Genomic DNA, 27,965 nt, shown 5'->3' with positions numbered 1-27,965 from the left:
ATGTCTGTGTGAACACTTGCAAATATTAAAATGAACCTGCTGTAAAATAGGATAAGAACATTGGCAGCCAGCCATCAAAGCCAGACATCAAAGCAGCCTGGCCAGGCTACTGGAGGGGCCAGTGAGTCCAAGGTAGCTGCTGGAAAATGCGTAGGATTTGGGCCTTAAAAAGCCAAGAATTCCCAAACCAACATGCAGACCACTGGCACTCCATAACATGTACTACAGGACTACCAGATCCTGTTAGGCAGCAAAATTCAGTCTTCCCTACCCTAAATTTGATGGATGTTGAAGTGTATTAAGGTAGAGAAGACCGACACCAATCCATTAGCTTCAAGTGACAGAGGGCATAGGAAAAGGCAGTAGACAGGTGGCATCGAGTTTTATTAACATGCAACTGTAAACCATATTCTTAAACCACTCCCATTATTTTTTTTCAACACAAGTTTTATTGCTGTTGCTTATTCCAAAGGTTATTTGCCATTATCAGTTTACCTGAGTGGATGTTTCTAATATTAATTCAAGACAAAACAGGAGTTAAAGGGGTAGTTAACAGGCACATAAAGCATTACATTACAGTGCACATTCAAGTCACTGCACATGGAGCACAGTCAGCATTTTAATCTGAGCATTGCCAGAGCTTTACTCCCATTATCCATAGGGAAATACAAAAGAATTTAAGGCACATGTGACCTGCTGTTTCAAGTAACAGTGAGGCTAGAGAGATCATGCTGAGAGCTTGTCTTTGGTTGCTGTTCCTTGACTTATTTCTTTCATGATATAAAATTGAAATGCAGTATAAAAATACATCTTGTCACAGGGTCCAGTAGTTCCAAGCCTAATTTCAGTATTCTAATGTTATAATAGTTGAGATTGAGGTACATTAAGAGTGCAAATTCTGCTGGAGTTTCTTCAGGATACCACATACAGTACAAGAGAGAGACTACTCTTTTACTATTGCTTCCCAGGAGAGGCTGCATTGAAAGTTAACAGTTTTTCTTAATGTCTCCCATAAGACATATTATCCAGAGGTGTTATTACTGCTACCTGGATTCCTCTTACTGCAGGGAGAGTGAATGGGATTTCATAATTTAAAAACACTCCTTGAATACAGCTTCTACATTTTAGAATCTGCTTCAGCTTTCTTTTCATGGTCATCTTGATCCTTTTTGTCTTCCTTTTCTTCCTCATCAAACTGGGCTTCAATTGCATTTGGATCAACATAGGTATAAAAACTAGCCATGATAGCAAAAATGACACAAACTACCAACAGCAAAGCAGCAAACAGCACATACTCTGCCCACTGTAAAAAAGAAAAAAATCATAATTTATTCACCAGTATTCATTTCTCAAGAGTATTGCACCATTATTTAAGTGTTTGCAAGAAGTGAACTCAGAATGTGAAACTGAGCATGCATAACAATTATCACATGGCTTACAGGACTAAGTATTAGATAGATAAAACAATACATAGCAAAGCAACTGAGAATTGAGGCTCTTCCAGCAGTTCTGTCTTCACTGAAAAGATAAAAGTTCTCTGAAAAGGTCTACAATATCCCCTTTCTGGAGGAAGCAGGAATTGAATGAAAGACTGAAGAGGAAACTCAGCACCTCCCTTTACTCTAAAACAGGCTGGTAGTGATTCTGCTTCTACTTAGGTCAGCAATTAAGAGTTTCTACGGACCACAAATGTGGGCAGAGATCAAGACCAGAAAATCTGGTTTCGAAGTACCATCTCCACCTGAAAAGCCTAAACAGCTCCATTTCATGCTCTTTCCAGTTAATTTAGCTGAAACTGAGACTAACAAACCTGTTTCAGAAGCAGGATCTTCCCTCTCTCTGATAGATTTTTTGATTCATTAGGGAGTGCCACTAATAGTCTTGTACAAGTGTTCTTTACCAGGAGAACCACAACTTCCATGTCTCAAAGAAAGAGGTTTGAAACCAATGGAACCAAAAGAAGGGATACAGCAGGACTGTGGTAAGCAGGTGAAGGCTTATTAACAATTAACAAAATTTTGATAGGTTTCAATTCAGCTCAGCAGTTCACAGACTTTCTACACAATGAAAAGAAATTTATTGCACAGATGCTAAAAACTACTGCTTGCAAGCAAAGAGACTGACAGCAAGAGTTAAGGATGGCAAATAACAGATAAGAGAGGCAGAAAAACCTCTGTTGAAGAACTATTCTTTGAAGTTGTTAAAAGTTTAATATACAAAAATGTTGGGGCAATGCCGGTGGAAAGTCCAAGAGAAATTTTAGAAGGGCTCCAGAAGGCAAATCACCAGCCTGTTGTCACAGCCTTCAAAACTAGTTTTAACCTAAATAGGTTTTAAAGATTAATAACTTCTTTATTTATATACTCTAATGAGATTATTCAGTCAAGAAGTAGTTCTACCACTCTTGTAGCTAACACTAACTTCTCATATTCCAGTTATAAATGCAAATCCACCATAACACTGATGTTCAAAAGTTGTGGTTAAGGGTTATCTGCCATGACTCTCCCCTGGATTGGAACTGCTTTCTCACAGTGCAATATCACACATATTGCTTGTGTCCTTACCTGCTTGCTGAGTTGGGATGCTCCAGCTACAATAAGGACAATTATGTTACCAACAGCCACAGTCAGCAGCCATCCTGCCTGCAGCACTGACTTCATGTTAGATGGGGCCTGTGGAAGACAGACATATATGTTTCAGACCAACACTGCTCTGACTTATTTTCTGATGTTTACTGCCACCTTTACCATGTAAAACACTGCCTCTCTGCAGGGGGGAAGAGGATTTCTTGGTTTGGTTGATTTTGGCGCTGGTTGGGGGCATTTTTGTGTTTGTTTGTTTTGTTTTTAAATTAAAAATTGCTAGAGAACTAAACAGATCCAGAGAAGATTTGAGGAGGAAGAGATCACTAGTGCACTAACTGTAACACCTTTAGCTTTAAACACATTGAGTAACTAACAGGCATATTTTACACCTTCAAAACACATGGTACAACTGAAATGAAGAAACCTCACGCATCATCATCTAGCAAGCCACATCTTAAAACGTCCCCCTTGCTGCAGTTTCCAGACTCAGAATTAAGGGAAGAAATGCACACAGCTAATAAACTGAAGTCAGAAGATAAAGGGATTAAATAATTGAACTGCTGCTAAAAGCTGTGTAGAGTAAATTGGTGTGAAGATTAGGTGTCAGTACTTCATTTTATATTTGAGTACCCTCCAGTTTGGTTTTACAGCAGCAGTACAGTTCCACTCACTTTCAATGGGAAGTCACATATGAAAAGGAAATTTGGGGGTCAAGTCTTCAAATTATAAATTCAGCATAGCTTCATGTAAAACACTGAATCCTAATGAAACAAGGCCAACTTGCCTCAGCCTATAGAGTCCTGATACAGACCCCTAAAGGATATAGCTGATAAAAGCAACAATACACAACCTCCACTTAAAAACAACAGATCACAGATCTTAATTTTTATCAGGATTCTTAACACAAAAACAGCAAAGCTTACCTGTGAGTATGAAAACTCCAGCCCAGTGACAGAGAAGACTACTTCTCCACATGTAAGAAGAAAATACTGAGGAATCTGCCATAACATATGGACTGTACTGGGTGCAACATCTTCAAAATATGTTATGTTAAGGCGGCTTTTAGTACACTGGAAATTAAAATAGCATGTTAGGAACAGAAATATAAAGTCTGCACACTAAAGACACTCTAAGCAGTGGTACAATCATATCCAAAGTTCTGGGTAAACAAATATTGCCTATGAAGAGCTGCACACCTAGTTATAAAGTATAGGTATTTTACAGCAGACTTCATGCAAATCCATAGTGTCTAATAGGGTTAAAGATTTAAGGCCATTAGTGATGAACATGAGTTCTTGCATTATGTCATGATCATACCCATCATTCTTCTTCTAGTTAAAGATGGCTTTATGTTCTGCTTAATACACCAGAATTACATCATATATACAATTAGGGGCACGAGGGGTAATTCTAGAAGTGTTTTTTTAATTAACGTATCAACGCAGAAAGTAATTCCATATTATCCATTAAACAACATTGCCAACTCACCCCATCAAGTGAAATGGTGTAGGCACTGCCAAATCCAAATTCCTTTGTAAGTACTGAACAATAGGAGTAAGATGATATTTGACTTTTAATGATATATCCCCTAAAAACAAAAACACAGTTAAGATCACAGGTATAGTCAATTGTGTGTATTATCTATCTGAAAGAAATTCTATCCCCTTTTCCCAAGACAGGTATGTCCAAGAGATTAAATTAGAGTAAACGTTTAAATTAGACAAGTATGTCCAAGAGTTAAATTAGGGTAAATGCTTACAAGTGTCCTCCTGGAACAATGGTGTAATTACTGGCAGTAAGACGAGGTACTACTTGAATATTCTCATCATCCATAGAAACGTTGACGGTAGGAGCATAAGCATTTATGAACCTTTAAAATGCAAGAGTGATTAAATACTATATAAAATATATGTAAGTCAAAGAATAGAGGCTCTACTTTTAATGATATACTGGTAGCACAACAAATATCAAGTCTTCCCATTTAATTTTTTTTCCTGTCAGTTAAGATTTTTGAAAGAACTCTAAATATCTTAAAGTGTGAGTAATACAAAAAGCATGCTAGACTTCCATCAGCCCACTGCCTTCTTAAGAGAACACCAAAACCATGCTGGTACTACAATCAGTAGAAAATGCATCTGCAAATGTGAGATTTAGGGAAAAAAAAGGCAGAGAAGGAAAAGGATAGTTCTCATCCAACATTAAAAAGGAGGTATAGACATGTAATCTGTGCTGTTCATCCAAGAAAAAAGTCTAGGCAATGGAATGAAATCCACACTTCTGATTTTAACTAAATGAAACCCAAAGCAGATGTGCAAGATAGCTTAAAAGAGTCACGCCTCTGAAGTTCTTACACCCCCTAAACATCAAGTGAAGTGTCCAGCAAGAGGCAAGACCCTAAAGGATAGAAAACTGTTAAGCGAGAGTCCACCTAAAGACAGGCTGAAGACACAGTCACACTACTGTCAAAATTTAGAAGCAAAACAAACTCTACCTGACAAGGTTATTTCCTTCTTCTGGTTTTGATGTAACATTGTCCAACATCTGGTGGAAGAGACCATTATCAAAATACTTCATTGGCATCAGTGAACAGCTTAAATATGCACTATTACGTAGAAGTGGGAATTTAACAGAGGCTTCAGAGAAAGACGCCAGACCTTTTCCTGTAGGATCCTACTAGGATACATGTTTACTATAAAACTCTCTTTGACCACACATCTAAGTCTTGGTGAAAGGGTAATTGTCAAGGTAAATAGTAAGTTGGTAATTTTTTTAAATTTTCTTTTAAAACTACATCTTGGCCTGCTCTCTACAGCTCATCAGTGTTACTGGTAGAGCAGAGACAGAAAATGAGTCAAAAGAAAAAGCTATCCAGAGCTTGTCCTCTCAGCACACTCCACATAGACAGCTATCAAAACATTAATGTATATTTTAAGAATTAAACAGACTTACCAAATTATGAGGCATGGTTAGCCCAAGCGGCTGAAATGCGAAAGTGTAACGTTTCCCCCCTTGCAGGTCCTTCAAAGATTGATTGTGATTTACAATTCCAGAAACTACATTTAATGATTGCAGCTCAGACGTCTTAAATGTCATGTAGCCCGTCTGCAAAGACAAACAAATTGCTATGAACTTCTGTGCAACTGCAAATTGTCCACAATTTTGAGGGAATGTTATGGACTCAGGGGTGTCAGATGTTTACACATGTGTTACTTCTGAAGTGCCAGTGATGATGAGCATCCCCTAACTTTCATTTTTAGTAGGTTTTTCTACATCAACCATTAATTACATTTGATCATTATTTTTGATTAATTTCATTTGTTACACAAGCTTCAAAGTTACGTAGGCTTTCCACAAGCATTATGGAATAGCTGTTATATTTTCCAATATATTTATTGCTCCAGACAAGTCAGGCTTACCACAACCACCACTAAAATTATGTTTAGCTACAGAGGTAGGACAAGATAAAATGCAGCATTTTCCAAATAGCAACACCTCCTAAAGTATGCAAAGGCAGGATTCATCTTTATGGTTTCAGCATAACAGATGTGACATGTTTTCAATTTTCTAAACACATTTAATCAATATAAAATACTTAAACCATTAATAGAGACATTAGTGTAGTACTAAAATAAGCCTTCTGTTTTACAGGATTAGAAAAAGCAATTTATAATCCATATGTGGATTATAAAATGTCTGTAATAGGGAGTAGAGCATTTTATGCCCTTCATTTTCAGGTATGAACTATGGTTATATCAATTCCTTGTCTCTATGCAGTTTGGGTGCCCTTATCTTCTCCTCACACCTCTATTCTGTGTGAGGCAAATTTGGAGAAGGATGGAGTAGGATTTCTCCTCTTACATGGAAACAGGACTGTAGGCTATCAGAGATCACACTCTAACATCCCTTATCAAAAACATCCATCAGCTCCACTACATTTTGCTGTCAATAGACTATCAATGCTGTGCTGAATTAGAACCTGAAAAGGTTCTTTAGTAGCAAAATCTGAAGCTTAACGTGTGATGCAGCTGCACAATAAGCTTACTGTTAAAGTTAGCCATCCCTCACAGTAACACCAGTGACTCACTAGAGCTGAATGGACTTTCACTGAAAGAAAGGGCATTCTTGCTGTTAAAAAATGGAACCTTTTTAACAAGAGTGAAGTTTTCAAGTAGTTTCAACTGTTAAGTTTATTAACGTTTCTTGGAAAAAACACTCCACTCTTGTCAAACTAGTAGCACTTCAAATATTGACATAGTTACCATTTCTTCATTCAGTGTGTTTTCAGCAACAATTCATTCAAAAAAAGTTTTAGCTAAAATTACTAGAAGAAAAAAAACAACTAGAAAAGAAACAATTTTGAACCATTAGTTAAGAATAACTGACTTAGTCCATTAGAATTTTTTTTTTAACTTGATGTTTCTTATCTGTCCTTACTTACCGCATCCATAGATGCTACATCCACCTTCTGAAGTTGAGGGTGAAACTGAACTGTTGCAGGAAAATTACCTAGATTCATTAACCTAATTTGGGTTTGCCCAGCTCCAGGGAAAACTGGATAAGTTTTCTAAGAGACAGAAAAAAAATAAAATCAGTGCTCTAAGTCATATGGAAAAATTACTATAATTACTGTGATCTTTATTATTTCATGTTGAACATTAGCATTTGCCTTATGAACTACACTTGTCCGAGGGATGCCACACAAATAACAGGTTTTGTCACTAGTCTCACAAGTGGCCTTAGGAAAGAGGTCTCTCATCTACAACAATGCCTCCACGGCCAGATGTGGTTCTTTGATCACACCCTGCAGCATGTTGCCACTACCAGGGCCACTCTGCAGTTCAAGCTATGAGCTTTGCCCACATCCTTTGCCTGTCTGGGTTTGAGAGTTCCTTTGTACCATGTTCTGACTTATTCTCCCCCAGCGCTGGTGCTGCTGAACCAGAGAAGCACAGATAGGCACTGCTCGGTGGGACAGCCCAGAGAAACAGAACTTCTGGAGACTCTACTTCCCACCAGATCTAACAGTAAATTAAATAGCTTCTGCTCTTGGAGAGCAGCATGAACTGCAAGAGTTATGTCTGTTTCAATTCTGCCTCACCCCTTTCTCCCTTCCCTTACTTTTGTCTGCTTCAATCTCTTTTGGTACATCACACACAAAAGCCCCCACAGGTCCACCTTTACCTTCCTTGCAGGAGATTCTCATGCCACAACCTGGGAAATTGCCAGTGTTGATGAAGCTGCTGCCCAATGCCAGTGTGTCTGTACACATGCACAGCTCTGGCCCTCTGAACAAGGCATTTGGGAAGACAGCCTGCTACACCAGCTGAAGGCCAGATCCTTTACTGCCATCTTCAAGAGGCAGAGTTGAACGTACAGCCTGTCTCACTGCTGGGACCAGGCATTAAGGAGAGAATTCCTCATTCCTAACTAAAGCTATTAGTTGCCCAGAGAAGTTGTGGATGCCCCATCCCTGTATGTGTTCAAGGACTGGCTAGATGGGTCTGAGCAACCTGGTCTAGTTGAAGATATCCCTGCCTGTGGCAGGGGGTTGGGATTCAGTGATCTTTAAGGTCCCTACCAATTCAAACCATTCTATGAACTTAGTTATGATTTCAGCACCTTGCTTTGATACTGCACCTCCCCCTTTGGGGCAAGGAAGGTTAGGCAAGATGAATCCTGCCTTAAACAGGTGTCATCTTTGCTCATGCTGTGATGATGCTTCCCAGACTGTCACACTTCATCTCCAGTCTAAATACCAGAAGGGATCAAACACACAAAGCAGTGCCCAGTAGGTCAAGTGAGTGTCTGGTTTTCAGCTTTTAGTCTCAGTTTAAAGACAGAGGTTGCCTTTAATGTGTGATTTATATTAATAGCACTGAAGTGTTTTGCAGAACAATGTTCATTGCTAGTTAATTTTATTATGCTAATCACAATATTGTAATATACTTTTATTTTCCCTCTCTTTACTTCTGTGCTCATATGCTTCCTTCCAAATTTATGAGTCTTGGGTCATGTTCGCCTTAAACACACTTTGTTCTGTATTAACAACTAAATATTAATAAGTAAATACTCCTGTGTGGCTGAACTTACATCTATTTGCACTTGCACAATGGCAGCAGCAACAAAAGCCATAGAGGCAAGGAACATACCAACAGTCATCTTCTTCAGGGGCCTAGTACAACAACAAAAGACATGCGAGTTTTAAAGAAGTGTTAATTCAAAGCTTCAGCAGTGTATTTTCTTTCCACAGTGGGAAACTCAAATGGCCACAACTAGCATTTTACCACAATTTGAAGGGCTGATGTTATTACAGAAAGTGCTCTCCTTAGCCAGGTACCTCTCACTTTGTTGTTACAGAATCAGGAAACACATCTTTCCTGTAGCATCTTAATATAACCTGTTCCTCTGCACCTGCTGGGCTCAAATATTGACAGAATATAGTTACTAGATTTCTGAAAAAGTCTGTTCTGCAGGAAGAAAAAAACCTGATCCAATACAGTTGTCAGCTTTACAACAAAGAAACAGGAAGATATGCTTTTAAAAAGAGAGTAACAACTTCTGACCATACTACTATGTTTAAATAAAATGGAACAAAAAAGAATCAGGGAAATCTGTTGAATTAGGAGACATCTACTGATATTCAGTTAAGCTGTAAGGGTAAATTTAAAGTACTTATTTATGGCATCATTTGTCCATTGCAGAGTTTTCACAAATGAATGACAGTATTTCCAGCACAGCACACACCCTAGATTTTTCATAACTGTATGGAAAAATAGCATTAAATCTTTAATCTGTGAAAATTCTTTTAAGAACTGTATGCTCTTCTGCCTCACCAAGCTCTTCTGTGAGTGCTAGCTACTTCATTACCAACATGAAAAATAATGTGTAGTGCACTCTGAAGCTCCACCTAGAAGTATCCAGTGAGGCAGACTCCTCACTGGGGCTGAAAAGAAAACACATCTTGCATCTTAGACAGTTTTAAGCCCAAAACATGACACATGCTAGAGATATATGTTGTATTTCTACTCCATATTCTTCAGGATGGAGAAGGGGTAGACACAGGGGGATGTGGAAAACACTAAAGAGCATCTCTCCTGCAATCAAAAGATTTTGTCCGTAACTGGAAAATATTGTTACTTCTAGTCTGTGATGCCTCTACATATCACTTGCAGTATTCTGTATTTTTATATATATTTTCATTTCCTTTAAATATTAACCCATTTAAAAGACACTAGTATTTTCTCCTTAGCTGAATGCTGCTCTTGTTACATTAGCACTGGAAGAGCCATTTAAAAAAACCTTCAAAACAAGCCTCTGCTGAAGTCAGGTAATTACATCAACTTACGTAAAATTGATCTTGCATTTCTTGATTAAAGGATAGACCACAGAATCTACAATTGGGACCACTATAACAATCAGGATTGGATTCACAATCTGTTGAAGATGAACATAAAAAGATGAAAGAATTAAGTATGTTTCCAAGTACTTTTTTTTAAAAAGGGGCAATATGTAAATAAACTTTCAAAAGTATTTAAAAATGGCAGATAAAAGAATAAGTGTACCTGCATTTGGTCTGGTTTGATTACAAGAGGCCCCTGGTGAAGAAAAAATAAACAGTTTTTAATATTATGACAACAAGTAAGTGGTCAGAAAGGTGTTAATCAACAATAAAAAAAAATAAAAAGTAACCTACACTTAAAACTCCATTCATTGCTGTGGCTTGCAGTGTCCATCTTGACCCCTTAATAAAAGAAGAGTAAATTAGATAGCACAATAACTCAATCTTTCAAAGTTCCTTTTGAATTGTTTTCGTAAGTAAAGTGCTGGGAAAGACATGCAATAAAACAAAAAAGTACAACTAGCTTCCTATGGAATATTCTCACTCTGCAATGTAAACATTTGAACCAAGAGATCCTCATGGCCCATTTAATTTCTTTTACTTGCTTTGTGAAATAGAGTGGAGAATAATTTAGATGCAGAAATTAGCTGGTGAGATGGCAGGGACATCCTGTGCCCAGCACTGCTGTCTTCTGTGCATTAAAGCCACCCAGGCGCCTGTGTGCCATCTGCCTGAGCAGCCCACACCTCCAATACATCCATCCCTCCTTCACACAGCCCAGCAGTGAGCAGACAAGCCAGGGCTCAACCTGCCATGAGCTCTCTGCCCCAAAAACCTGCCCATAGCTGGGTCAAGTGGGGCTGATTTATTAGTCCATCTGTGGTGTGAGCATTTAACCACCTGCAACATACCACTGTCCCAGAGAGGAGTTACTACACATGTAATGAGTATTTAGCTCTGAATTTCACGGCAGAACTGCCTGATTGTAACAGCTCGCACAGGCAGTTACAGCTCACATGTAATAAAGCAGCAGGGTACAGGAACTCTGGACTAAACTTCCTACCATCTGCCTTGGATAAAGCTTTCAACTCCTCTCAGACATCACCCTAAATTCATACTGCAATGCATAACCATAAAAGGTGCTTTCATGAGTTTTGAGCAATCACTCCGTCAAATAAATGGAAATTATGAGCTTATACTTCTACTTGAAGAACCCTTGATGTTTGTACAGACTGGGAATGAGATGCTGGAAAGCAGTGCTGTGGAAAGGGACCTGAGGGTCCCTCCTGGTCTATAGCAAGCTGAATATGAGTCAGCAGTGCCCTGGCAGCCAGGAGGGCCAACAGCATCCTGGGGGGCACCAGGCACAGCATCGCCAGGTGGTCAAGGGAGGGGATTGTCCCACTCTGCTCTGCACCATGTCAGGGGAGGTTTAGGTTCGATATTAGGAAGAGGTTCTTCACTCAGAGGGTGGCTGGGCACTGTAACAGGCTCCCCAAGGAAGTGGTCACAGCACCAAGCCTGACAGAGTTCAAGATACTCTCAGGCACATGACATGACTCTTGGGGATGATCCTGTACAGGTGTTGTAGTTTGGGATTATTATGTAAATTCTCTCCCCTGCCACTTAACTGCCCAGGCCAGCGGTTAACAAAAGAAGCAGTTAACTGTTGATCGCTGGGGTGGGGGCAGGTTTGTCTCTTTTGGTTTTGTTTTTTTTTTGGATATTCTCCCCAGTCTTGGCTCGGCAGAACGGGGGAGTGGGGGCTCGAAGGAGGCAGGCTGCCCTGCTGGTTACTGCTGGGGTTTTCCTGGCTGTCTTGCTGCTGCCTACTTCGGACTACTTTTCGTGCCGCGCTGCTGCTGCTGCCTGCCTTGGATTTGCTGCTGGTTGCTCGTACCTTTCTGCTTCTTGGACGGGGAACACAGAGGGAAGAGACTGAGTCCATCTGAAAGCTCACTGCTTGTTTGTCTCGCTGGAGAGGGACTGAAACTCACTCTGCAGCCAGCTGGGCTGTGATATGAACACTTGAGTATAACCTTTCCTCCCGGAGGAAAACCTGCTGGGTTTTGTTGTTGTTTTGTTTTTTTTTTCTCTTGTGGTGTTGGGGAAGTGGGTTACACTAGTCTGTTTACACATATATATATATCAGTTATCCTTCTTGTATTAAAATTCCTTTTCTTAAATTTGATAAAGAGTGGTGTGATTATCGTGGAGGAGGCCCCTCCCCTGCTTGTGGGTAAAACATTTTGGTTTTTTTCCCTCAAACCGAGACAACAGGGCTAAGGGGTGAACTCAATTCTTGTGGGTCCCTTGCAATTCAGCATATTCTGTGATTCTGTATTTATAACAAGAATGACTAAGTGAGTGATTAAGCTGACTGGTATCCAGATCATTTAAGCCCTGATTCTCCACATCGCTTGCACTAGGGCCCTAAATTTCATCTCACAACTGACAACAGAAGAAATATTAGAACTAAGAAAGCTTTAAAGTACTGTTTCACTCTGAGTCCTAGGCTGATACAAGATTTGGAGAGGCCTCAGTCACGGAATCAGTCTTGGGCATGCTCAGATAAACAGATTCCCCTGACTACAGAACACCCTGTAGTAGCATGACTCAGTAACTACCCTTCTGCATTAAAACCAGATTAAACAACTTGTTTTTCCACCCTCCCATAAGCACCTTTTACATATGGTGATCTCAGAGTACATAGAGTGATATTGTACAGCTCTAATTACCAAGCCAAACAGTTTCTACTTTACCTGCTGGTCAAAAAGTGCCCAGAACATGGGGAGAGGGATGTAAAGGAAAAGCACCTTCAACACCATCTTAGTCTGAGCAATCAGTCGTTTCTGCAGCAAATGACAATGGCACAAGAGGAATTGTTTAAAAAAAAGAAAAGAAAAAGAAAAAAAAAGGGAAAAAGGGAGAATTGCGGACTGCTAGTCACAGCAGAGCAACGGGCAAAGACCTGTCATGTAATGTTTACCTACATACTGAACTTTGCATATTGTGGGTACTTCTGACAATTTCTGTTCAAATAGTACAAAATCAGACAAGGGATGTGGGAAGGGTGGTATGGAAGGTGATACTGATAATCAGGGATACCTGGGCCTCCTTGCCTGTACACTCATGGCAGCATGAGATTGAGTACTTAGTGCTGTGTTATTTTCCTAGGAAGGAGGCATTTGAATGACAGGCAACTGAGGAATTTCACATATGAACAAAGCTTAGAGGCAAAGGAAAAATAAAAGTGACAGTCAAAGGTTTGTGCTCCGTTGACAACAGGGCAAAGCAGATAGGAGGCAAGCAACATGGCTGGGGACTATGGAATACAAGACTTTGAGAGTCATGGTAAGAAACCGCACTGAGGCCAGAGGGGATGCCGTGTTTAGCCACTTAAACTGAAATTTCGAACCATAACTTGGCAGTTTCATTCCAAGTATTATGGCCCTCTGCATTAACCATGACAGGCAACACTATTCCCATTTTTCCTCTCTGCAGTCATTAAATCAGCATTGAGGGCAGTTACCCAAGACCAACAAAAAATTGAGAAAGACAATGCTTGCTATTTTTCTAACTGGAAAACATACAAGTGTTTGTATTTGTTTAGCGAGGGAAAGTCTTTTTTTCATCTCCCTTGAATTTCCCTGGACAGCCTATTATTACACAGAGCATTGACTCACACAGCTCTACTTACTCCCACAAGAGCTGGGGTGATAACCTCTAGTCCCAGGGGAGCACTGAGATTCGGCCAGATCATTAGCAGATCATCAGACTGAAACTCCAAAATTATTTGCCCAGTGCTTGAGGCAATGGATCAGAGCAGACAGAGAGAAGCTGAGGGTCAAGCACTGTTATGGCAGAGGAGGTTCACACAGTACTTACATCATACTTCTCACTCGCCCAGTCCAACCAGTGCTCTCTCTTGGGGAACTTCTTGCTGCGATGCCGAAACCGGTTTTTGATGGCAAACTGAGGAGAGACAGAATTGCGTAATGACAGTAACCCTCACACCCTGGCACGCAAGTGACCAAATACAGTCCCCAAGAACTCAGCAAATTTTCTGCATGGAATAACATGCAAAGCTGAGCTGGACCTAAGGAGCAGAACTCTGAGCAATGGCCAAAGTCACCCATAGACATTTGGTTTTGACAGTGCTTACAAGATAAGCAATGGGCTGAACTGTAACAAGCTGGCAGGGCTGCATGGAGAATGAAGAAACCCATAAATGAAAAAATCCCCTGCTTTCCAAGTTGATGCACTGCAAAATCTACTGCAAATCTACTCATGAAGATTGCACTCCCTTCCTTGCAGACTCACACTGAGGTGTAACTCCCAACTTCCTTAATGCAGTGGGGATCAATATACCTCTGCATTGCAAATAACATTCTTTTAATAAGCAATAAGTATTTGCTGATAACATGTACTGGTAGCTCTGCTCTTGACTCAGGCCAAGGCATGTTTGTCTCCTATTACAGGGCTGCATAAAGGTGCACAAACGTACAAGGAATGATATCCAGAAGCTGGGATAAACTTTTACATATCACTGACATCTTACTTTGTTTTCTTTATGTATAAATTCACACACAAATCAAGACATACTTTAAAAAAGTGCAGTCTAAACCTGGAGATATCAGAAATTAAAATTAAAAAAGTAAAAAAAACCCCAAGCCCAAACATTAGAATCTTTTCTCATTTTCTTGGTTTGAGCTGACAAAATGCCAACTGCTCAATACAGACTCAAAGCTAAACCCATACCACTCATATTATGACAGATTTCTGATCGAGGGAAGTCTATGGAACAGTTGTAAGAATTGCTGCCAGAGACCTTTGGAATAAAAGCAGTACTTACTCCAATGCATTTGCAAACTTGAAGCATTACGTTTCCTTCAGGTTTGACTTTCTTGTACATTTTGCTTCCAATTACGAACACAACTACAATATTCAAACAGAAGCCAAAGGCAACTCAATTATATTAAACTAGTGGCAAAAAAATGCTATGGAAACTGTAACAGTCAAGGAGTTAGATTAGGGCGAGATTAAGCCTCCTAAATGAGCAATGAAAATGCCTATTCTCATGCTATTATACAGTAAAATAAATCAAATTAATACCAGCAGATGGCTGCTATTTAAGACAAAAACCTAAATCTGGAAACTCTTCAGGCAAGTCCTCAATGGCAAGTTAGCTTGATTGAGGGATGGTCAAAACCAGGACTGCTCTGGACCTTGGCTCTGGCCTTGCTGTATGGGCTCCTTTTCAGGAGTTCAGGATGCTGCAGCTGACATGATGCAGGGACACATGAGGCTCTGCCTGAACTTCAGGACTCACCAAGGTGTCCTCTGCACTCATGCCCAGGCCCATTCCTCAGCCTCACCCTCACACATGTAAGGCAGGACACAGGCAAACCCCCACAGACATCATCTAACATGGGTTGGGCGCACAGGCAAGGTGGGGGCTGCGGTAGCTGGGTGGGCTCCCAGTCAGGACCATGAAGGATACTGTGGTACATAATGGCACCCACCCAGTTTCTTGGTCTTTGTGCTGCAGCAGTCAAGCTCAGGCAGCAACCTGTAGCACAGCTAGTAAAAATGCAGGTGTTTGAGAAATAATGACATGGGATTTCTTCAGTGCAGGGACAACTGCCTTATACAGTTTGCATTCCTGGACTAGAGATAACTTCCAAACCACACATTTCTGAGAATTTTCACACTACATTTAAAAGATCTATTTATATAATCCAGTAGTCCAAGAAATACTGACAGTAGTTTATAGAATATAGAGAATTCAAAGGTATATTCATGCCTCTCCCTAGCACCATCAGTCTCTCCTGGTAAATCAGTAAAAGTGAGTGTATCAGATTAATCCCACCCACAAAAAAATATTAAGTCAAAAATTGCAGAAATAAACAGGTATTAGTAGAAATCAGTGTCTGGAGATCTCTATCACTTTTTCATTATTCTGAAATCATTATCATCTAAACACAGAAGCAGGAAGATGGCAACAGATGCACTTACTCAAGGCGACAGCCATGAGGATAGCAGGAACTCCAAAAGCCAGTGGGTAACATCGCTGTTTGGTATGAATGCCACACTCCGTAGCTGAAGTGCAAAGTAACAGATTAAAGTCCCAGTCAGTGCTGCTGATGTTTTACATACAGTTTCTGTACTTCACATTCATTATTAACACATAGGGGAACAAACCCCTCTGCTGACATTCACAGAGTGGGTGGTCAGCAACCAACTTATATTTTTCAACCCTTTTTTGATAGTGAAAGGTATTACAGAATGGTTGAGGTTGGCAGGGACCTCTGGAAGTCATCTGGTCCAAGCACGCTACTCAGCCAGGGTTACCTGGAACTAGTTGCCTAGGACCATGTCCAGATGCCTTCTGAATATTTTCGAGGAGATAGACTCCATAACCCCTCTGGGCAGTCTGTCCTGGTACTTGGTCACCCTCACAGTGAAAAAATGCTTCCTGATGTTCTGAAGGAATCTCCTGTGTTTCAGTTTGTGTCCATTGCCTCTTGACCTGATGCCAGGCCCCACTGAGAAAAGCCCGGCTCCATCCTCTTCATTCTTTCTCTTCAGGTATTTATACTTGGACAAAATCCCCCCCTTAGCTTTCTCTTCTCCAGGCCAAACAATCTGATGTGTCTCAGTATCTCCTCACAGAAAATCTACGTCTAGTTTCATACTGAGACATGAAGAATCATATTGGAAGGGTCAAATGCATGGCCTTAGTAAGAAGGACCAAGGTTACACAGTCTTAGGGTAAGTTCATACACAAATATGATAATAACTAAGTGTAGCTTATTGAAAAAGAAAATCACAACACCAGTCCTCTCCCTTTCCCTGGCATTAGTCAGTGATTTGTCTTCATAGACTTCATGCACAAATCTGAAATGTTACTCAGAGTGGAAACATAACTACTAACTGAAAAATAAAAGACTAAAAAACCCCCTATTATAATCTTCACCATACTTCTTTTAGGAAGAGAATTGGGAAGTTTGTTTGGGAAAAAAGAATACTAGCTCGGAGTTAATTAATGTCTTGATCGAGTTGTATTAGCCTTTTGGTTAAATCTTTACAGGACTCAACAGTTTGTCACTTCCCCTGAATTAGTGATTTTTTTTCCCCAAGGTAGTTTTCACTCTCTGTCAGCAAGGAAGTAAACTGCATGTTGTGCCTACTTCATCTCTACTTCATTTTGGGGAAAGGACAGAATTTACATTAAGCAAACATCTGAGAGGCTGCTACACAGTCTTCCAGTCAAGAAATCCAAAGGCCAGAATTTCAGCCCAGAGCTTTGGGATTATTCCAGAATTCACATGCTGTTTCCTTTTCTCTTGAGAAAAGAAGCCTTCCTCAAACTTCCAGCAAGCACATCCATACAGCACTATATGTGTAAGCTTGCCACAGAATTCCATATGCACATAGATTAGCAAATTGTTTGCTTTTTGTTTAGGGTCATGCTATTCTCTACAAGCAGAAGAGAAAATAACTTTCTTGTTCAACCGTATTAAAAGTTATTTACTTTGTCACATAGACAAATATGCATGTATTGAGGCTTCTGTACTTAGCAGGGGCACACTTCAGAATAGCCTTAAATCCAGAGAAGAGGGCTCTCTCCCCACTTCCCTTCCCAGCCAACAATACATCTCTATCTAGTGTGATGGTTTTAAAGGTATTGGAAGAATTGACACATTTGTCCCTTCAGAGAATTAAAACATGCATTAGGTATACAAGTTGTTAGCTCCAGCATTACTCTTCAGATCTAGTATTTTTGATCCTGAAGGCAATACAGCTCTCAGACTGCCTGGTTTTAGACAGTACCTCACACCTATGGGAAGTTGAATGTGAACTATTTACTAGGTAACTCCAGTGAGTCAGAGAACAGAACTTTAATTTAGACCTAACTAGACTGCAATCCAATGCTCAACCTTTTCTGATGTTTAACTCTTATAAACAAATGTGTGGCCTTACCTCTGAGATTTGGGGTGACTATAGTAGATATGAGACTTCCACAATTAATGGCCAAATAAAAGATAGAGAAGAAGGTACTTCTCTGTTCTTCCTACAGTAAAAACAGAAACATATTCAGAAAAGCTTGGCCAGAACCACATTGAGGAGTCTAGATTGTTAAATCAGCAACTCTGTTTTTTCAGTTCAAGACAAATAGATAACTACCTCCTTCTTCAGCTACTCAGGAAACACTACAGTAACACACAAGTCTAAATATATACACTGCTAGAGTAATATAATAGTAAAATGTTACTTAGAGTATCTGTATAACTGAAAATCCAAAAGACACTGTTACCTGACCATCTTCAAACTGATCTCCACCAAATGCTGATACACAAGGTTTGATCCCACCAGTACCAAGTGCAATGAGGATCAAGCCAATCATGGACAGTGCACTGGAACAAAAGAGAAAAAGAGTAACTCTTTTCTCTCTTAAAGCATACACAATAGACTGACTGAAAGACAGTTGAAATTTAAGTAGCATAAATTTAAGGTGTAAGTTGTCCTTTTCATTAACCTGGAAAAAAACATGTACAAGGCAACTCACATGTGCAATGATACGATATCGGGAAAGCCATCCCGGTTGTGATCCGACAGGTCATTTATGGAGCCCACAGACAAGACTGCCTGTCCAATTGTATAGACAACAGACAGGGAGACAATGGTCCTGTGGCAAAGAGAGGAGATATTTTTTAGATATGTTACTAAAATTACACATATAATACACACAAATAATGCAGATTACATAGATAATGCAGGCTCTTTCTCATACAAAGATCCTTAGTAAAAAAACACCACAATTAAGAGATGCAATAAGTTATGGACTGAACTTGTCAAAAGCTGCTGTAGAAATTTGCCTCCTCACCACTGCCACAGTATTTTTATTCTACTTTTTAATTAGATAGTCTTGTTTAATTAAACAAGGCAAGATCACAAATGAATTCTATAGATATCACAGGAGATACTTAAATATCTTCAGTAATTGCCTTTCTAGTAACCAACTCCAGAATGCATTTCTATATTTTGTATAGGGTGAAGTTTAAATGGACTACTGTGCAACACTGAAATACAAAATTTACACTGATTTTAACATCATTAAACATTCTATATGTTATTTTATGTCTTAGTTGCAGAAGTAAAAAAAGAAAAAAAATTAAAAATCTTCTTTAAATGTGGAAATTTCCCCAAAATACTGTTGTGAAAAATAACTCTCTTCTCCCACTCTTTCAGCTGTAAAGGTACCAACATCTTTACACTCAGATTAGAACAAGAGCAGCACTGAAGAGCACAAGCTGCAGGCTTTCTGCCTGACTTCCTCTGCCAGGTGTCTGGGAGGGCAGTACTGCAGAATAACCAGCCCCCACCCCTTGCCTTTGGGATTCAACCCTCTTTTCTGTATATAAAAACCACAGCCCATTTTAACTTTGTTGGACCTTAAGCTTGTGACTGGAGTTTAATCAGTGTTCATTTGCTTCCTTTGCTGGGCCTCCATTCAACAGGCACAGACCCAGGTCTCCAGTTTGGAGGAAGAGCAGGAGAAAGACCATGCAGTGATAGGAAAGTATTTAAAAGCCCAGTTCCAGGAGAAGCAGTCCCAAACCCAGTTCATGAGCATGAAGGGCAGGCTCAAAGACCTAGGGCAATCCAACTCTAATTGACACAGGCCAGAAATCATCACAGCAAGGCTGCAGCAGCCCCCTGACACAAGAGGGACACAGACCAAATTCTTCTCACTTTAAAGCAAAGTTTCTCTGACTTCCAATTGCTTTTCCCTGTAGCAGAGTAAAAGGATCTAAAGTGGGGGAACAGTCAATATGCTGTTTAGTGATATTTAACAGATAAAGTAGAATGGGGGTTTTTAACAGCACTTCAATTTCATTACTTTAATTGCCTAACAGCTTGGCAGAAAGTTTACAATTGAAGTTAAGAATCAGAGGAGAAGGGATGCAAGGTCTGCTAAGCTTCATCTTGATAAAACAAGTAAAAGCCAAAATGGATTTAAAAAATAAACCATACCAGCTAAACAAGTGCCTACACAATATATTTAGGCTGCAATCTGCAATATATCTAGCTAGTTGCAGTGAGTTTACACTGCCCAGACCAGCTCCCCAGAGCACACAGGGCAGTGGTCACAGCCCTGGGCTCCCAGGAGCTGTCAGCACAGCAGAAGGTGGTGCAGCTGACTGCACAGCACAGACAGCTTCATCTCTCATCCCTGGGAGACCTTTGACAAGTCAGCTAACATTCAGACTCTCAACCCTCCATAAAATCTTTATCGTGCTTTTTTTCAGGCAAAGTAAACACTATTAGAATCATGACATTAAGAAAGGAGAGCCAGATAAGGCTGTTGAAAATAATCAGATTACATTTCAAAGAACTTTACTGGTACTTTCCCTGGCAACTAGCACACAGGTAAAAAAGATAGAACACATCATTTAAAGGCAGAATTGCTACTCCAGAAGAGCTTTCTCTGAGCTATCAATTCTGAAACCATACAGTATTTTAAAACTTAGAATAAGTTCCAGTTCACACAGCAATTCACTTTTCTGTTGGCCACTTGCAGTAGGTAAAGACGCTGTCCAATGTAATTATAACCTCCAGTATCTATTTTGCAGCTTGGTAAATACTTTCCTTAGTTTAGCTTACTTTTTGTCCAGATGAGAGGAAAAACATGTAGTATGCCAGGAAAGAATGCTACTAGCCTTAGCACATTAGCAGAACTGGAACATTTGTTAATTCACAGTAAAATTTCAAGTCTGAGCTAAATCAATTAAAACCTCAAGTTTTGGCAAAATAAAACACATTATCCTGGAGTAGTCAACACCAGCTCTGAAAGTGTTGTTCAGAGCTGCTGTTTTAGGTGATGGTTTAAGTAACATTGATTTCAGGTGAGCTTTCAAGATTTTGGCTTTTCTTTTTCTGAGGAAGCACTCACTTAAACTTTCCCAGCCAAGAGTCGGCAATGATTGCTCCAAGGATAGGTGTCAAGTAACACAGGGCAACAAATGTGTGGTAGATGGCCGTGGATAAATTGTCATCCCAGCGCAGAAAATACTTGAAATACAAAACGAGCACAGCTGCAGGAAGAACAACAAAACAATGGGTTACAAACCAAAGTCAGGGCTGGGTAAGTAACGGTCGGCACAAGGAGACCCAGGACTTACCTCGCATGCCATAGTAGGAGAACCGCTCGCAGAACTCATTAATGACGATGAAGAAGATGCTCCGAGGGAAATCGGCACAGCGTTGCTGGAGGGAAGAGTCAGGCAGCGTGATCTTAGAGCTGCACAACACAGACTAACACTGCCCACGGCAGCCCACAGCTAGAACAAGGTTAACATGAACTCAGTGGGTGTGGGTAGGTACTCAGGGTCAGGAGGCTGCATTGGCTTCTGTGGAAATGACACTGGTTTACCTGAACCAGTCAGTTCTCACTTTCCCCTCTTGGTCCCCCAGAGATCTAGACCCTACTCATCTGCCTTTTGCAAGAGATCTTTAGCAATCTGACGTTCAAGTGCTGCACTGTACACATTTGAGGTCGCCGACACCTAACCCTTAAAGCAATCTTGACCGGTATCTAAAGATATGCAAAAAAACTAGGTTTATGGAAAAAAAATCCAAATCCAACAAAATGCCTGCAGTACACCACAGTTAAAAGCCTGGGGTTATTTTTAAACACCTGCTGTTGAGAAAAATAAACATTTAAATTTTTCACTCAAGCAAATCTCTCAGGAAAACTCCCTATCCTTAAAAATAGTCTGCTTGATGAAGAATTCTTCATTTTTTCAGACTTGATGACAGAATGGACTTGATTTCTAACCCAAAATGGCATGGCATTAGCTGCCAGATTCACTGAGCCTTCACCTGCCGCAACAGGCATGTCTATGGCCATAGTCATGCAGCTTGTAACAGTTCTTGCCATTAAGACACAGAGGAAAAAAAAGCATACATCAGGTATAAATTTGACACAATCAGTAGAATTTGAAGTTTACCTTCTGATTACCTACTTTTCTTAGTGGATGAATATATGATATAACTTCTGTCAAAATTAATGGGAATGCCATTTAAACATAATCCATTCTGTAAAAGCTTTATTGGTTTAATTCTGCAAGTAGCACAAACCCAGATTTTTAATAAGTCTCAGAACGTTCCAGAGATACAGCAGTTCTTCTCCATGCTTTGTAAATTTAGTTTAAAAATAGCATTGTTTGGATTCCAAGGGTTCATGAATTAAACCAATCTGTATTTCATGTGAAACAGGAAAAAGTAAATTTTGCAGATCAAACGGAAGGAAACCTTACATGGGGACATCCTGCCTGACACAAGTAAATGGGAGAGTCCATGTCGCCAGCAAAGCCCCAATGAACAACACAAGACTTTGAGACCTGCGTATTTCAACACTCTTTTGGTCAGTACCGCAAAAGAAATGGAAATGGTGAGAGCATTTCTGACTTCTCTGACTCGATCATGAGGATGTCTGAGCAGTCTGAACAGTGCTGATCTTTGTTACTGGCGGAACCAAGTACATAGTGCACATCCTACCCATGGTTTGATAAGCAGGCTTTACTGAAAGAACCCGGTGCCAGCTAAGGCAAGTGCCAGGTGGGACTCATCTAGCTTTGAAGCAACCAAAATTTGCGGAACAAATATAAACTTGATTTATCACATCCTCTTTGGGCAGCAAGAGGTGTCTCTGAAGTAAGACCATTCACACGTATCCAAAAGTTTGGTACATTTCACCTGAAGGTGCCCATTTCCCTCAACTGAAGAGGGCAGGAGCTCTGGGTGACTACGCCCAGCTTGGACACAATTGTTGGTGGACTAGTTGGTTAAAACTTGATTGTAATAATGCCAAGGTAATGGGTTCAATTCCCTATGTGGGCCATGGATTTAAGAGTTGGACTCAATGATCCTTGTGGGTCCCTTCCAACTTGGAATTGTCTGTGATTCGGTGACACCACTCCCCCCTAAGCCATGCAAACGCTCATGCTCCTGGAGAGATGGAGAACCATGCTGTAAAGGTTTCGTTCAGCACCCAGGAGATACACCCAAGAACTTTTGATTTCAGCACCTTAGGTGAGTTACTGAACAGTCACCCAGACTGCATGACTTGTTTCTGCCAGCATAATTGGGATAGCCCAGCAGGAGAGGAGGGAACATCTGCTCCTGAAGCAGAGCAGTTTTCCCCATGTCTGTCCTGCCCATAGAGAGAAAAAGGACAGAGCAGTCTTGGACCAGGAGCTGGTGGGACCCATCCCCACCAGAATTTTAGGAAACCTCATTAAAATCCCTTTGACCATTTTGGGGTTCTCACAAACCTCCCCAGTGTTGCATCATCACCCTACCCAACACCTTATTATTTAAGAGGGTGTTCCATGCTGTTCTGGGGAGGCCACAATGCCACAAGGTTGGATTTCTGGTTTAAGCCACTAGTGCTTATGTGCCTGATGAAGATGTCCTGCACTCACATACTGGCACAGCAGCCACTGGTCAGTTTTTACTGGCTGCCCCTGAACTGGAAGAGACCTGCGTGTCATACCTGGAGCTGAGCATAAACAGAGGCATGCAAGAGAAAGCTATTGGATCTTTCCAAAGGTACAAGCCTTCTGTTTTTCCAAGATGCTACAAGCAAGGACACTATGCAATTAATCTGTGAGAACATATGACCTATACTTGTCCTTATTTTGCACTACACTCTCCTCTGTTACAGTCTACATATGCACATACACACGTCTACCAAAACATTTTCTGTTGTTAACTCTCATAGGTCAAGAAGCAATGGATCCACCATGGAAGAGGTAACCTGAAGGTTATGTTTTATAACATCCTCTGTAACCTTGCCCTGCCCTGGGGATGCCACCACTCCACTACAGCTTTCACTTTGGCTGCTGAGGAAACCACTAAGCTGAGGGAGAGTCTGTGGAGTAAAATCTTGTAAGATAAGAAAAGCAAAGACAGAGATAGAATTGCTGAGACACATGTCATTAACACTTCAAAGATTCAAGAGCACAAACTACCACTGCAAAGTTAGAGTTCTAAAGGAGAACTGGTGGATGATGACAACAGCCACATGAAGGATGGGCTCCAGGGACCAATGTCTGCTCAGTCAGCAAAAGCTCTTCAGACATTTTATCAAGGTGGTGAGCACACTAATACTTAGCTAGAATGTAAGAAACTCCTGGTCTGCTTTTGCATGTGTTAGCCATATTTTAGATATTTAACATATGTTTATAAAGTGATTTTTATTTTATGCACTGCTAAAGTTACTGAAATAACATAACCCAAAAAGAGTTAGTATAGCAACTTTTTATAAGAGAAAGTAGTACTTACCGCCAGGCTCTTACGTTCAACTGTGGAGAGAGAAAAAAAATCACAAGTTAATGAAGAGTAATAAGTAATATTCCTTTAAAACCAATGGAAGAGTCACAAAAAGTTCTGCTTGAAATAACCACAAACATGGTACTGTTCAGGATGAGTAAGTTTTCAGTTTACTAAAGCAGGACTTTTCATGGATATTTGGCAAAACATTACTTGGTAGCCTTTGGTTTTTCAGGGTGTGCATCAAGTCACATACACTCCCAGGATATACTCAAAAGGACTGACAAGATAAAGCATCCCATCCTACTGTGACTGCTCATTACATATCATTCAAGGTGGTGGTAGACCACTCTGCCACTCATAGAAGATGAATCCTGTTTCAATTCCCTCTCAGGGATGTTACCTTAAAGGCAAGTCAAGGGCAAGAAATAGACTCAAGATGCTTTGCCAGGGATGGAAGTCAAGTCCTGAAAAGGGACAAACTTCCCACAGCTCAGATTTAAAGAGGACTGAAAATGCAGCCCATCTGAGTGATCCATGTTAACTGGCATGTCCATAATCTGAAAATTAACCTAGGAAGACCTGGAAGGACATGCAGGTCCCACTGAGAGCAGCGAGAGCAGCAAGAGCAGACAGCTGCTTGCAGCCCCAAAGTCCCTTCCAGCTGCTCACAGCAGGCCCACTACCCCTGGCAACCATCCAAGCAGTGTCCTGCAGGGTTTGCCTGGCTCAGGGGACAGGCTTGTAGGCTGAGCTTTCACTGTGTCAGAGAGCAGATGTCAACATTTTTCATAAAACCACATGAGTGAAGCTCATTTTTGTTAAGATAAGACAAGATGTGAACTTTGAAATCACTGCTTGTAAATCAAGTATGCCCATAATAAATCTCTATAAGAAAAGTATGTTTGCCAACAATATTATGTAGTCCATTGTTCACAACAGATAAAAATGGCTGACAACAACACTGATACAATACTAAATAAAGTAATTTTCAGAAAACATTAAAACTGATAAATCTGATTCTTTCCTGCACTGATGTGGACAAGTACCTTCACAACAGACACAGCAGGTAATTCAAGAATACATTTTCCTAGGGAACAGTGGCATTCTCAAAGTGCTAACAACATCAAACTCAGGGCACACACAGGTACACGAGTTACTGAAGTTACTGGCAATGTCCCTTACACAACCCATGTGAGCAGATACACTGAAGGATAGTCTATTGCTAATGCCTTGGTATCTTCATAGCAACTCTTGGTTATTTCCACTTGTTGGCCTTTCTGGCACACGTGTCATACTGCCAGCTTTTCATAACATGTACAGAGAACATCAGTTTGTGCAGCTCCTACCCGTTAGCTAAGCCTTTGGACAAAGATATCAAGGAACTTGCTGTTTGTTTTCTTTATCCTTTCCAAATGCTAAAAGTATCACCTCTGTAAGAAACCTTACACAGAAGACATCGGAGGCATTTTTTTTCAGACAACATTGTCTGACTTCAGTGCTTAAGGGACACTTATTTTTCAACCGTTCTGACTTTACCCCTCTAGTACCATTTTTACAGAGAGGGTTGGGGAAACTCCTGAAAAGAGGCACCTAAACTAACTGATGAATCCACCGTCAGGCAGCTCTAGGGTTCAACTTACAAAACCACAGAGCACTCAACATTTTAGATCATTTTCAGTGATAAATCTGTAGTTTGCTAGTGCCATTTTGGAGCAGTCTGTCTTTGGGGCAACGCTCAGCACCTCTCATTCTCTCCCCACTAAGAATGACGAGCAGAACTGCTCATTTTCTCCACAAAATACTGAAGAGCTCTGGATTTTTCAGTACAAACTCTGAGCAGTTATGCACTTTGTATTCCTTTAAGATATTAAATATTTTCAAGAAATGTACAGACATAAGCTGCTCAGTTCTTGGCTTTAGCACTGCATCTAAATAACTATTTATCAGTGAGTCACTCTCTCCTTCCCACACTTGCAGGTAAGGTGGGACAAGCTTACAGCTCCATCCCCTTCCCAAGCAGCTCCCACCAGTATGGTTCCCTGCAGTCAGACAGATGCAGTGGGATGCTTCAGTTCTTGCAGCTTACAATCCATTACACAAGATGGGAGCACATTGCCTGTCTCCATGCAGCCATCACAGCAACTCTGCCGGGTTGAAATACTTCATGTCTGTAGCCAGGTTAAATCTGTACACATCCATGCCGTCACTTAGGATGTTTCTGGCTCCAGAGCAAGCCTTCTCTCCTGGCTCCTGATTCGTGGCACAGCCAAACCTGTAGACTCTTCTCCCTGGAGCAGCCTTACAGCACCTCCACAAGGATCAGGATAAGTGACATGAAGAGTCCCTGATTCACACTTTGCTATTCCAGAAAAACACTAACACAGAAACCATCCAAGTAAACCTATAATGGAGCAAGCCTGATATTACAAGAGCAGACCCAGCTGGACCACATTTCTCTCTCTTCCCAGAGCCATCACCATTTTCACAGTTGGCTGTTCAGCCAGTGAGACCCTAGTGCCCCTCTGGGCAGCAGGGCAGCACCACTGCTAAGCACTACTAAGTTCTGCCTGCTCATTACTATAGCTGCTTGTCCCCAGAACGTAGATTTGCCTGCTAAAGATGCAATGGCACTTTCTCTCTCTTTTTTTCTTTTTTTTTTTTTTTTTAAATCTCATGTTCATTCCCTGTGTAAGACAAGGTTTCTCCAGCTCAGGAACTGGTTGCTACGAGGCACATACTGATGTGCTCTGACACTGCAAGACCAAGGGTCCAACAAAGGCCAGTGTAGAGCCACGCCACAAAAAAAGCAATGTTTGTGCATTTACTGCTTGGTGTTCCAGTTCAGACAGGAGTAAATCTTCAGGATTAATTAGCTAAACGGGTGCTGCCCTTATCTGAATCTTCCAGCTGTGTCTCAATGGTTAAAAAACACTAGGTCAACCCCAGGTAAATGGTCTCAAAGAAAAAGCATTATTTAACATTTGTGAAAAAACACCACATTTAACTTGTGTTCAGATCTTAAGATCCACATGCCTCAAAAGTGTAGGATAAACATTACCAGCCAAGGGCTCTACTCAAAGAAGCTTTCAAAGACCGAGGCGGTATCACTCGCCTCTTGCTCCGGTTTTAAGGCAGGGTCACATAAGCCAGGATATAGCGTTGCCAAATGGAGAGCTGCCTCGGGGCAAGAGGGAAAGATAAAGAGGCAAGAGCACCCGGAGGTGTCCTCAGACCTGCACCGAGCAGCAGAGCCAGCCCTGGGGGTGCAGAACCCCTTGGCCATGCTGCCAGCTCAGAGCCCGGCTCGGACACCCAGCTCGGAGACAGGCGCGCTTGAGGATCCCCAGGGCGACATCCCTCCCGCGCCGCCCGGGCCGGAGCCTGCTGTCACCGCACCACCCACCTCCCCGCTGCGCCCCTCCTGCCCCGCAGCACCTACCCATATTGCCGGCGTGGTACCAGGGGAGCTCTCGAGGCTGGAAGACAGAAAGGGAAGAGGGAAGAACGGGAGGAAGCTGCTGGAGGCGGCCGGGCTTTATAGGCGGCGGAGCGGGGTCCCGCCCGCGCCCGGTGCTGCGGGAGGCTCCGCGCAGGTGTCGGGGCGGAGCGCGCTTATCGCCGGCAGCGAGCCCGGGGCTCACCTGGCCGTGACCCGGCGGGATCGGCCCGGGCTGCCGGAGCGCAGCGTACCGGGC

The 27,965-nt window shown here is 41.2% G+C and overlaps 1 protein-coding gene across 1 annotated transcript; it reads right to left on the bottom strand.

The window, feature by feature from the left end:
* Positions 1-375: 375 nt before the first annotated feature.
* On the bottom strand, positions 376-27,965 carry SLC15A1 (solute carrier family 15 member 1). Its single transcript, XM_071549045.1, has 23 exons — positions 27,710-27,965; positions 24,280-24,299; positions 21,114-21,198; positions 20,885-21,026; positions 18,497-18,616; positions 18,245-18,344; positions 17,911-18,001; positions 15,943-16,026; positions 14,780-14,862; positions 13,813-13,899; positions 12,687-12,776; positions 10,279-10,326; positions 10,148-10,180; positions 9,931-10,019; positions 8,676-8,757; positions 7,024-7,149; positions 5,535-5,687; positions 5,077-5,126; positions 4,345-4,455; positions 4,074-4,173; positions 3,509-3,655; positions 2,565-2,672; positions 376-1,303 (listed from the first exon to the last, which is right to left on the bottom strand). Exons 1-23 carry the CDS (start codon positions 27,711-27,713, stop codon positions 1,118-1,120), a joined length of 2,139 nt encoding a protein of 712 aa, XP_071405146.1. The 5' UTR covers positions 27,714-27,965; the 3' UTR covers positions 376-1,117.

The sequence above is a fragment of the Pithys albifrons genome, chromosome 1, assembly GCF_047495875.1.
Source record: "Pithys albifrons albifrons isolate INPA30051 chromosome 1, PitAlb_v1, whole genome shotgun sequence".
Taxonomy (NCBI): domain Eukaryota; kingdom Metazoa; phylum Chordata; class Aves; order Passeriformes; family Thamnophilidae; genus Pithys; species Pithys albifrons.
This window is presented reverse-complemented; position numbering and strand designations above follow the sequence as displayed.

Excerpts from the sequence above, each read along its gene's own strand:
- SLC15A1 (XM_071549045.1), bottom strand. Across the intron at positions 16,027-17,910 it reads AGTCACCCCAAATCTCAGAG|CTACGGAGTGTGGCATTCAT; the intron begins GTAAGGCCACAC and ends TTTGCACTTCAG. Across the intron at positions 2,673-3,508 it reads TGGAGTTTTCATACTCACAG|GCCCCATCTAACATGAAGTC; the intron begins GTAAGCTTTGCT and ends TGTCTTCCACAG.